Source organism: Pipistrellus hanaki, assembly GCF_964339955.1.
Source record: "Pipistrellus hanaki genome assembly, chromosome: Y".
Lineage (NCBI taxonomy): Eukaryota > Metazoa > Chordata > Mammalia > Chiroptera > Vespertilionidae > Pipistrellus > Pipistrellus hanaki.
The window spans coordinates 4,296,984-4,310,091 of NC_140525.1; the positions used below are offsets into that span (position 1 = coordinate 4,296,984).

Consider the following 13,108-nt stretch of genomic DNA (forward strand, 5'->3'; position numbering starts at 1 on the left):
AGGTGGGAAAGGGGGATACTAAGTCCAGCCCACACCTTCTTGCAGTCCAGGAGCCCTGAGGGGGTGTCCAACAGCTGTGAAGCAGGGGAGGCCCAACAACCACCGCTGTGCTCACTAGATATGACCCCAGCTTTTGGCTGGGTGGTACTCTTCCTGTGGGAGTGCACTGACCAACAGGGGAAGCCCCTGCATTGAGCATATTCCCTGTGGTGGTCAGTGCATGTCACAGTGACTGGTCATTCTGCCATAGGGTTGATTTGTGATTTGCATATTAGTCTTTTATTATATAGGATATAATTAAAACCAGGAAAAGCCATTCCCTTTAATTTTCTCTACTGAAAATACCCTCTGAAAAAAGTGATGTTTCTAAACCACTTAAGAAATCTTTTGTAGCCGAAACTGGTTTGGCTCAGTGGATAGAGCATCGGCCTGTGGACTGAAAGGTCCCAGGTTTGATTCCGGTCAAGGGCAGCTGATCGATGTCTCTCCCTCATCAATGTTTCTAACTCTCTATCCCTCTCTCTTCCTCTCTGTAAAAACTCAATAAAATATATTTTTTTAAAAATCTTTTGTATCCCATTATATAAGATTTAATTGTGGTTGCTATTTAGCCCCTCCTTAATTCATTTTACTATAACTTTCAAAATGAACAAAATATTAAAAAGAAAGGTCATAATATAAATTTCTAATAAAATATACACAAAAAAATACACCAGTAACACAAACTAAAGCCAAAATATACCCAATGGGCATTTTATTATATTTCTTAGCTGTGGTCCCTTCCTTTTCCTTATACCAGTTTATTATAAAATTAGTTTTTCATTTATACATTGTAATTTAATTGTTCATAAAGCCCTAAACTATAGGTTACAAATGCATGAGTTTTGAAATAAAATGACATGTTCTAACAACTTTTTAGTATAGTACAAACTGTTCTTATTTACCATTAAAAGTTGTTTTATTTAAGAAAATTTGAAATCATAAGGTAAAAAAAAACACACTTTTGACTAGTATATCAGTAGTTCCAATTTTGAGTTACTATCTAGCAGTGAATTTTTGCAACTATTCATCTTATAAATTAAAAATTGCTACTCATGCTCAAGCTCTAAAATAAGCAGTTTATAAATGCTAGTTATTTAAGACAGCATGAGATGATGAAAAGAATGTTATCATAGTTGAAAATATAGTACCCAGCTATAGAAATATTAAAAAATAGCCCCTTTTCTTAACTTCAAATGTAAATTTCTAACTTCCTCAAATTTTTATCAAAAATTAAAGAGAATATCTAGGTAACATACTGAATGACTGAAAAAAATTACTTGGAACTAGGACTTATCACTGACCATAAAGATAAAACAATTTAGTCAAAACATCCATTAACTGGAAAGCATTTACTTTATCCATTCTCTCTCCCTCTCTTTACTATGTTTTAACAGTAGAGCTTGTGATCTTTTATCCCTAAGTTCCATTGCATCAAAAGAATAAAGTGTTAACAGCTCATTTAAAGATAACAATAAAGACTTAAAAACAATGAAAACAAATCAGTATTTTAGCAAACTGCAATTATCCTGAAGTTTTAGTCTTCTTAACAGGTGATGACCAAAATCCAAACCATGGAACAAATACTCTGAAACTTTAAATTCAATTTAGATCTGCAAGTGAAAAGAACATGAGATTCATGTTAAAATAATTCTTATAATAAACAGTCTACTGAACAAAAACCTAAGATAAACTAGAACAGTAGTTCCCAACTTTTTTTGGCCATACCCATCTAAGCATCTCTAAAATCCTGATGCTCCTCCTCCCACTGTGACATATAATTTTTATTATTCAAAAAGTGAACTCCTATTCATGTGGAGAAAGCCTAAAAGGCCATAAAACTTGGTTTACACAAGTTTTGAAACAACATAGCATCCATGAGAGAAAAATAAAAGAATGAAGGACAGTTGAAATACTGAGGCAGAAATCACTAAGAAATTGTTAAAAAAATATGAATATGAAAAAATAAAAGTAAAGTCTCAAAACATATAATAGAGAACTGAAATACATAAACATGTCACAATATATATTTATATACTGTATATGAGGCCACTAGAACCTTAAATGCAAAAAATTCACTGTTAATAACTCATTTTCGAATTCCTCCCCTTAAAAATCAAACTGGCCTTGGCCAGGGAGCTCAGTTGGTTAGAGTTTCATCCAAGATGCCAAGGTGAGGGTTCGATTTCTGGCCAGGACATATATAAGAAGCAACCAATGACTGCATGGGAAAACAAATCTGTTTCTCACTCTCAAATCAATAAAATATTTTTAAAAAATCAAGCTGCCCCTTGTGGGGCATGTGCCCCACATTGGGAAATACTGATCTAGAAAAAAACTCCTTTTAAACAGGAAATTTATACACCAAAATTTTCTCAATTATCATCCATTGGCAAATTTTACATAATTGTTTAGCATCCCCTTCCTTTTTTTTTTTTTTTTTTTTTTTTTACTTTTTATTGTTTATATTATTATAGATGTCCCCCCTTCCCACCTTAAAATTTTTTCCCCCCACTGACTTTTAGAGGAATGGAGGGGTGGAAAAAGAGAGAAACAATGATGTGAGAAACATAGATTAGCTGCCTCCTGTACATCCCCTACTGAGGATCAAACACACAACTCATGCATGTGCCTAACCTGGGATGGAACCAGCAATCTTTTGGTGCCCAGATGACACCCATACCAGCTAGCTCCCCTGCCCCTTTTGTGCAGTGGCTAGAGATAGACATTACATGTTGAGGGTTGGAAAAACAGGAGGAATATAGTATACTTAATAATGGGATGATAGTATGGCCTACATTTTAATCAGGCTTAGGCTCTTTTTAAATACATCTGTATAAAGTTATAGTTAAAAACCAGAAATCTAAACATAATAATAATGTCAAAGGGCATGGGAGAGGCTGGAAGAAATTACCCTAAAAACACATATGCATATATTCATAGCCCATGAATACAGATAAAAAATGTGGTGAGGGCCTGCAGAATGGGGGCTTTAAGAAGGCAAAAGTGGGGGGGAGGGGGGAGGGCACCTGTAACAGTATCTATTTTTTTTTCCTTTTTGTTAATCTTCACCCAAGTATATTATTTCCACTGACCTTCCCGCTCTCTCTCCCCCCCCTTCTCTTTTAGAGTAAATGGTAGAGGAGAGAGAAAGAGAAATACATTATTTGTTGCCTCCTGCACACACCCTCACCCAGGCTGGGATTAAACCCACAATTTTCTGGTGCTTAGGCTGATGCCCTAACCACTGAGTCAAGCCAGCCAGGGCAGTGTCAACAATTTTTTTTTAAAATATATTTTTATTGATTTTTTACAGAGAGGAAGGGAGAGAGACAGAGAGCTAGAAACGTCGATAAGAGAGAAACATCAACCAGCTGCCTCCTGCACACCCCCTACCAGGGATGTGCCCGCAACCAATGTACATGCCCTTGACCAGAATCGAACCTGGGACCCCTCAGTCTGCAGGCCGACGCTCTACCACTGAGCCAAACCGGTTTTGGCAGTGTCAACAATTTTTAAAAAGAAAAGAAAAAAGAACATAGCAACTATTATTTAAAATTAAATTTGCAATATTCTTCAAAGTAAGTAAATATAATAAGTGTTTAAATACTTAAATGGAATTTTAGAAAATGTAGCACAAAGGTTGTGCAGCAAAATTAACACAGCTTTTCAAAAATTCAAGGCCTTGGGAAAGTCTAGGTGGGGCACCACAAGTGATTGGAAGTCACATATCTAGAACAGGGGTCTCCAGATTTTTCAATAACTGACATTTTTATTAATAGTATTTTCAGACATTCAGAGGAGTTAAAAGAACTTAAAATTCAAGAGAATACCAAAATATCTACCACAAGGGTATAGTTTAAAAACTACACATGATCATTCACATCTATTCCTCTTTTCATCTGTTAATATTTATTACATTAGTTCCTAATGTTATGTACATTTTAAAGCATATTCAGAAACAGAAAATGGAAAGGATGGGAACATTTTCACATATAAACTACAAAGCAAAAATGTGACCAATAAGAACAGTGTAATCTCAATATATACTTTGATCAAAGATGCCTCCATTTTAACAAGATTTTTGAAGTAAATTACAATTTTAATGCTTCAGCAAATGGATTCAAACAAGATTCTTCTTTTAAAATTTCATTTAAGAAAAGACATTCTCAAAATAATTTGCTATATTTCTTAACTATAACTGTAGATACTCTTAAATGAGTTATCGGGTCTAGTAATAATTAATGTCGTTTTTAAACATTCGTTTAAAATCCTGCTTGGCGTTGACTTGTATTGACATAACCTTCAAACACGTGGTATCTACAGAACGTGTGAAGTGCAATTAACAAGTTTTGCTTGAAAAAGTTTGTGTTTGGTTTGGTTTTTGTTGCAAAACTAGGGCTAAGAAGATGGCGGATGAAGAGCATATTCGGCACTGCATGCTTTACGAGTTCCAATTAGGAAGAAAAGCAAGTGAGGCTGCAAAAAACATCTGTAGTGCTCTTGGTCAAGATGCAGTTAGCGCCAGAAAATGCCAGCATTGGTTTGAGAAATTTCGTGAGGGAAATTTTTTGTTAGATGACAAGAGTGGTCGAGGCCGTGTATCCAATTTTGATCAAGAAGCTCTTCAAGCTCTTTTGGTGCAAAATCCTCAAATTACCCAACAAGAGCTTGCGACAACTTTAAATTGTTCACAAAAAACAATTTCCAATCAATGCGTGCACTTGGCAAAGTCCAAAAGTTTGGAAAATGGGTTCCTCATGAGTTGACCGACAACAACCGTAATCAAAGAGTCACAATTTGCAGTTCGCTCCTCTCTCGTCAAAACCGTTTGCCGTTTTTAGAGCAAATTGTTACCGGAGATGAACAATGAATGCTGTATGTTAATTTGAAAAGGCGGCCTCAATGGTTGGACAAAAATGAGGCTCCGCAGCCCACGCCAAAACCTGACTTGCATGCGAAAAAAGTGATGTTGTGTGTTTGGTGGAATTTTAAAGGAATTCTTCATTATGAACTTTTACCATCTAACCAAACCATTACAAGTGCAGTGTATAGTGCCCAATTGGAAAGGTTAGCCCAAGCTTTAAGAGAAAAAGAACCCGCGCTGATTAATCGGAAGGGCGCAATTCTTCACCACGATAACGCACGACCGCATACTGTAAGAATCACTGCTGAAAAACTGCGCCAGTTGGAATGGGAAGTTCTCCCTCAACCAGCATATGCTCCTGATATTGCCCCTTCCGATTACCATTTGTTTCGTTCTTTGCAAAACTTTCTTCTTGGAAAAAAATTTGATAATGAAGAATGCCTCAAAAATGCATTGACCGAATTTTTTGCATCAAAATCACAAGAATTTTACAACAGAGGGATTAAAATGCTTCCTGAGCGTTGGGCACAAGTAATAGAAAACAACGGCAACTATATTGTTGATTAAATTTTGTTGTATTGTTTAAATAAATTCGATTTAAAGAAGTATTAGAAAACGACATTAATTATTACTAGACCTAATATCATTATGGACTACCATCTGTCAAAACTAATACTGATCATTTTAGAAAGAGATGTTTCAAAGGATTATAAAGTTTCTTAAAGAATAAAAAGTTAAACTATCTGGTTTCTGAATATTAATGAATATTCAGATTCATGAACAATCTTATAAATACACTGAATTTAAGTGTGCAACATTCTTAGATTAAAGGAAGTTAGGGGAAACATCTGACTTCCTTGTACATCAATAAAACAAACCCAACAGGGTTTATCTACTACTTACATCATCAATGTCTTCATCATCATCTCCAATGTCATCAAACTGAATTTCATCATCATCTCCAGGACCAAATGTATCTGTTTCATTGATTTTAGCTAAAGATACAAAAAGAAATATAGTTATATATATATATAGTTAAAAAGGTGTTATCAGATCAATTACCGATTAAAAGAAATGGGCCTGATACAAAATATCAAACAATAGAAGGCCACTTTTACAAGTCCTATTTCAATACAAATATTTCATTAAAAAAACAAATTATCTTTCTAACTTCGAAGAATTCAACACAAAGAAAATTCACAAAACTCCCAGAGTTCATTAATTATAATGAAGAATATATGTACTATAGTCTTACTTTGTTCAGAAAGGTATTATAAGAAAGGCAAGTTTTTTTTTGTTTGTTTGTTTTTTAATATATTTTATTGCTTTTGTACAGAGAGGAAGGGAGAGAGATAGAGAGTGAGAAACATCGATGATGAGAGAGTCATTGATCAGCTGCCTTTTGCACACCCCCTACTGGGGATATGCCCGCAACCAAGGTACATGCCCTTGACCGGAATCGAACCCAGGACCTTTCAGTCCCCAAGCCGACGTTCTATCCATTGAGCCAAACTGGTTTCGGCAAGAAAGGCAAGTTCTAATCACATTAACATAAATCTTGCACTTCCCAAGTTAGCCTTAAAATGTAATTGAAAACATGGTGCATGTGAAGTTTTCCTAACTAAGAATAACTCATTCACCAACTATTTGAAAGACTTACCAAATCAATTTAAAAAATCTTGGTCAAGCTATGCTTATCCCCTTAGACAGCAATTTTCAACCTTTTTCTTCCCTAATTACTAAAATGCTACAGTATACCAAAAAATATGTATTTTTCCCCAATATGACCAATAAAAGGTATAACTTTAATTCATTCATACTAGACAGTTAGTGTGTGAGCTGCTGTTATTCTTAAATTTGACAATTTGGTGGAAATACAATTTGACTAAAATACTCAGGTAAATACTGTATGTTTTAAAAATTATTGAGGCAATGGTTGAAAATTGCTGCTTTAAGAAACAGAACTGAAAGAGAAAATACTGGTCTGATATTTTAAATACAAAAAAATTTTATCAAAATTTTCATGCTTATGTAAAGATCTTATATTTTCATTACAAAATGCAATGAAGTAAAACAAGTAAGTAAAATAGCTGTAAAGTAAAAAATGTGGCTGTAGAAATAGTACATTTTCTCTTAGGAACTTACTTTATATTTTTAAGTAGCCATTAGAATAAAAATAACTCTGGCCAACACTGCTCATCCATATGCCAAAAGGTTGCAGATTTGATCCCAGGTCAGGGTATGTATAGAAAGCAACGAATTGATGTTGTCTCACACTGTTATCTCTCTCTCCTCCTTTCTCCCATCCTCTGCCCTACCTCTCCCTTTCCATCTCTTGAAAGTCAAAAATCATATTCTTGGGTGAATATAAAAAAAGAAAGAAAAGAAATATCTGTTAAAAAGTACACACAGCCCTGGTCAATATGGCGTAGTTGGTTGCAACTCAATACCTGAAGAGTTGCAGGTTTGATTCCAATTAGGGCAATTACCCAGGTTGTGAGTTTAATCCCTGGTCCCGGCACATACTGGAGGGAGCTGATAAATGTGTTTCTCTCTCATCAATATTTCTCTCTCTCTTGCTATCCCTCCCTCACACTCTCCTTTACTTTTAACATATCACTGGGTGAGGATTTTTTTAAATTAAAAAATAGAAATTCTATAAAATAATATGCTAAGATATACTGACCACTGTTTCCTATAAATCCAATATTACAATAGTATCATAATTGTTGCCCTAATATACCTGAAAACTGGATACATCTCCTTTAAGAACTGTTAAAAACAATAAATAAAATGTACTTCCTTAACAAAATTTATATATAGTCCAACCAGAATGGCTCAGTGGTAGAGTGTCGACCTATGATCTAGAAAGTCACAGTTCCCCGTCAGGGCACATGCCCAAGGCATGCAGGAAGCAGCTGATTAATGATTCTCTCTCATCATTGATATTTCTCTCTCTCTCCCACTCTCCCTTCTTCTCTAAAAATTACCAAAAATATATTTCTAAAAAAAATAAATTACACACAAGCTCAGAGCTTAAAACTTTTAAACTCCCGATCAAAAGAACATTTACTAGAAACAGAATGTTATTACTATTGTATAAATGCTAAAAAGTATAGATTGGTATACTTAAAACTAATTTTTGTTAAGTACATACATGAAAAATAAGACAATTCTATCAAAACTGCTTCACCAAAACACCAACAAACTAGCAATACTATAACACAGAAAACATAACTTTGTCATTACCATGTTCTGGAAGCTCGCCATATGCCTTCAGACTTCTAGCTTCATCAGCATTGTACTTTAAAATTACATCAGCTTTGTTATCCTTAAAGGTAAACAAATAGCTTTTAAAATTGGCTTTGCCAAAGTACATCAATTGGTTAGCAAATTACTTTAAAATTAAACACATTAAGGAAAATCTCACTTAACTGTTACAAACTCTCTAAATTCCTAACATATTCTTGGACTTAAGTAGAAATCATTCTATATAATAGAAGGATAATATGCAAATTGACAGAACAGCAGAACCACTGATTGCTATGATGTGCATTGACTACCAGGGGGCAGATGCTCAATGCAGGAGCTGGCCCCTGGTAGTCAGTGCACTCTTACAGGGAGAGCTCTGCTCAGCCAGAGGCCCTGAGCTAGGCTCATGGCTGGCAAGTGCAGCGGTGGTGGTGGAAGCCTCTCCCACTTTTGTGGAAGTGCTTCTGTGGCATTCGGACATCCCCTAAGGGCTCCCAGACTGCAAGAGGGTGCAGGCTGGGTTGAGGAACACCCCTCCTTTCCTCCCCCCACAAGTACATGGCACCAGGCCTCTAGTTTTTCATAAGTGACTAAGTAATGATTAACCAACAGCCTGGAAAAACTGCTTGTATAATTAATTTTAATAAGCGAGGAAAAGGGGGAAGGGGGGAGAAAAATAGAAAAAAATAAAGTTGCAGTGTAATTGCTTCCCTATCACACTGATTACTTACTTGGTTTTTTAAAAAGGTAGTTATATCTCCTAAAGACTGATAGATCTGATATTAAGTCCAAAAACTCTGTATTTAAAAAGATCTTTTTTGGTGTTTCCATTGCAAATGCCCCTAAAATATGCCCTAAAATATTCACATTTAGCCACTTTTTAAAATGAGTCATTTGGAGAGGAAAAGCAGTGTCTGAAGAATAATTACAATTAACCCCTCCTCATGCCCCCCAAAAAACATTAAAGAAAACTAAAATAATCAAACACAACTGTAATGTGCTATAAAGCAATAGTTATCAAGCTGTAATGTGCATATAAAACAGAGGGACTGTATTAAAATTCAGATTCTAGCACAGTAGATAAAAGACTAAGTTAAAAACTTGCATTTCCAATAAGCTACCAGATGGAGCAGCTAATCTAATCTTTGGATTGCTCTTTAGAACAAGAGAATAGAATGTTTCCAGCAAGGATATATATAGACTTATTCATTAAAGATTAAATGAAGAGCAGGTGTTACAAAAAACAATACAAGTCAAAGACAAATACCGTATCATTTTACTTATATATGAGATCTAGAGAAGAGAATAAACAAAGATGCAAAATTGACATAGACTCATAGAAACAGAGAGCAAATTAGTGGTTGCTCGAAGACAAGGGTTTGGGGGTGTGGTGAAGAAATAAGGAAGTACAAACTGATAGGTACAAAATACCGTTTCCCCGAAAATAAGACAGTGTCTTATATTAATTTTTGCTCCCTAAGATTGCACTAGGTCTTATTTTCAGGGGATGTCTTATTTTTCCATGAAGAAGAATATGGTACACATTTATTGTTAAATGAAAATAAAGGAAATTTATGACCTGTATACGGTACGGTAGTACGGTAGTTGTCAACACAAACCAGACAAACTGAGAATCCTACACTATCAAGAATTTACTCATTTATTCAATGACAATCATCTCATCATCTTCTGGAACATCATCCTAAGAATTCAATTCCTGAATTTCCTGGTGAATTTCTTGTGACTCAATTTCTTTCAGAATCAGTGGACCAAATCTCTCTTGTTTAGTCTAGGGGGGGCCTTATTTTTGGGGGGATGTCTTATATTTCACTCAGAAGGAAACCTGTAAGTAGGTCTTATATTCGGAGGATGTCTTATTTTCAGGGAAACACAGTAGTAATGAGGAGAAAACAAGATGGCAGCATAGGTAAACACATGAACTTGCTATCTCACACAACCACTTCAAAACTATAACAAAAAGACAAAAAGGACATCATCCAGAACCCCAGGAAGGCTGGCTGAGTGGAAATTCTACAACTAAAAGGGAAAAGAAAGGCACACTGAGGCTAAGAGGAAGTTCAGAGGTAAAGTGCAGAGGTACAGTAACACGCGTGTGTTCGGAAAGGGCTGGTAACTGAGTATGCTCAGGAGGAAGAAACAAGCTCCCAACTATTCTGACCTCCAGTTCTGGGTGAAATTCATACAGGGAGAAGATGGACTGTCTGGCATCAGGCTGGAATATGAGGTAATTTTTTCTCAGAGCTGCTTGCAGCGATTACCAGGGGACACTAAGACCCAGGGACTTCTTAGGGCAGGTCTAAAAGTCAGCCATTGCTGTTTGCTTTGCCCTGATGATACCCCGAGACCCCGCCCAATCCAACTTACAACTCCACCCTAGCTGTGCACAGAGGATTTTTGCTCATGAATGGCTGGTTCCTTTGCAATCTAAAATTACCTAACAAACGGCAGCTGAGTCAGTGAGATCCAGAACATCCAAAAGAAGGCCCAAGGCCACACAGCAGTTTGCATTGCTGCACATCTGGGCCTCATCTGGGCACCTCCAAAATCAAAATAAGAAGAGGAATCTGCAGATCTCTCCATAGCTCCTGCTGGGTAGCTGCAGGCAAAGCTAAATCTGCACCTCTTTGGAGATCCAAAAGCCAGTGTACACAGGTATTAGAGTAGAACCATCCAGGTTACAACTCCTCAGATCCAAAAGGGACAAATTCAGAGGCAGACTCAGTGAGTAGCAAAGCCTCACTGAAGCAAGTCCTGCCCCATAAAGGTGTCTCCAGCACAAAAGTTCTCCCATAGTCACAGATGAAGCTGACAGCCAATTGGCCTGGAGGTCAATTCCTCCCAGTGATACCAACAATAATCAAGGCTTAACTACAAAACTGTGCACACAGCCCATAAAAGAGTGCACCAAGAGTGTCCACCTCAGGTAATTGGGGAAGCTGAGCCACTGGGCCCTATAGGACACCTAGCACACAAAGTCACTCTATCAATTCAGGGAAGCAGCAAAAATGTGGAGACAAAGAAACAGGTCACAAATGAAGGAAATGGAGAAAAGAAAACTACTGGATATGGAGTTCAAAACCATGGTTATAAGGTTTTTCAAAAGTTTCTAGAAAATGTCAATAAATTTAGTGAATCCCTCAGGGAGATGAAAAAGGACCAACTAGAAATTAAGCATACACTAACTGAAATAAAGAATAATATACAGCTGAAACAGGTTTGACTCAGTAGATAAAGCATCAGCCTGCAGACCGGAAGGTCCCAGGTTTGATTCTGGTAAAGGGCATGTACCCTGGCTGCGGGCACATCTCCAGTAGGGGGTGTGCAAGAGGCAGCTGATTGATAATTCTCTCTCATCGATGTTTCTAACTTTCCATCCCTCTCTCTTCCTCTCTGTGAAAAATCAATAAAATATATTTAAAATATATATATATATATATCTTAAAAAAAGAAAGAATAATATACAGATATTTAACAGCAGATGAGTGGATTGCAAGAATCAAGTCAAAGATTTGAAATACAAAGAGGCAAAAATCACCCAACCAGAAAGAAAGAATCCAAAAATATGAAGATAGTGCAAAAAGCCTCTGGGACAGCTTCAAGCATACCAATATCAGAATTATGGGGGTGACAGAAGAGAGAGCAAGATACTGAAAACCTATTTGAAAAAATGACAGAAAACACCACCCTCCTGGTTAAAGAAACAGACTGTTAAGTCCAGGAAGTACACAGAACCCCAAACAAAAGGAATCCAAAGAAGACCACAACAAAACACAATATAATTAAAATGCCAAGAGCAAAAGACAAAGAGAGAATATGAAAAGCAGCAAGAGTAAAACAGTTACCTATAAGGAAGTACCCATAGAAATGTCAGCTGATTTCTCGACAGAAACTATGCAGGCCAGAAAGGAGTGGCAAGAAATATTCAAAGTGATGAATAGCAAGAACCTACAACCAAGATTACTCTACCCAGCAAAGCTATCATTCAGAATTGAAGGGCAGATAAAGAGCTTCACAGATAAGAAAAAGGTAAAGGGGTTCATCATTGTCAAACCAGTATTATATGAAATGCTGAAGAGTATTCTTTAAGAAGAGGAAGAAGAAGAAAAAGGAAAAGATAAAAATTATGAACAACAAATACATATCAACTAGTAAATCTAAAAATCAAGTGAATAAAACACTGATGAATAGAATAAACTGGTGCATATAATAGAATCAGGGGCATAGAAAGGGAGTGGACTGACAATTCTCAGCGAAGGAAAGAGGGTATGGGAATTGTGGGAAGAGACTGGACAAAAATTGTACACCTATGGATGAGGACAGTGGGGGAGGGGTATAGGCAGAGGGTGGGTTGGGATTTGATCGGAGAGAAGCTATGGGGGGAAAAAGAGTAACAACTGTAATAATCTGAACAATAAAGATTAAAAATTAAAAAACAAAAACAAAACACACACACACACACAAAAACAACCCAAAATAGTAATGAAGATATAAATGTAAACAAAGCACAGGAAACACAGTCAATATGTATTACCTATATATGGTGCCAGGTGGGGTATAGGAAATATCAAATGGAACACTATGTACACTATTAAAAGTGAAACAAGTAAACTGACTGTACCTCTGCGACATCCACCAGCAGTTAGGAGGAAATATGCAAATAAGGATGACAAATATGGCGGCCATGCCCCCAGCCCTTCAGGCAAGGCAGGACACCTGCTATGAAGGGAAAGGTGGGAGTGGAGGGAGCTATAAGGTTGGTGCTCTGGCCGACACCGGCCAGAGTCAACAAAGCCTGTAAAGACTTTGACTGTAGTGAAGGCTGGATCCCAGTTGCTGGAGGAAAACCCCCATATCTTCTGGCTGTAAAAACCAGGGGGGATTGTGGCTGAGTAACATGGAGGCTTCTGGGGTCCCAGGCAACTCCTCTTA

The 13,108-nt window shown here is 36.7% G+C and overlaps 1 protein-coding gene across 1 annotated transcript in view; it reads right to left on the reverse strand.

The window, feature by feature from the left end:
• Positions 1-725: 725 nt before the first annotated feature.
• LOC311615837 (eukaryotic translation initiation factor 1A, Y-chromosomal) overlaps positions 726-13,108 on the reverse strand; it is a 41,576-nt gene continuing 29,193 nt past the window's right edge. Inside the window, exons 5-7 of the mRNA XM_084871275.1 lie at positions 8,156-8,237; positions 5,810-5,901; positions 726-1,652 (exon numbers count right to left, since the gene is read on the reverse strand). Of these exons, the coding sequence (XP_084727401.1) occupies positions 1,647-1,652; positions 5,810-5,901; positions 8,156-8,237 (180 nt within the window). The 3' untranslated portion in view covers positions 726-1,646. The remainder of the gene's footprint in view (positions 1,653-5,809; positions 5,902-8,155; positions 8,238-13,108) is intronic.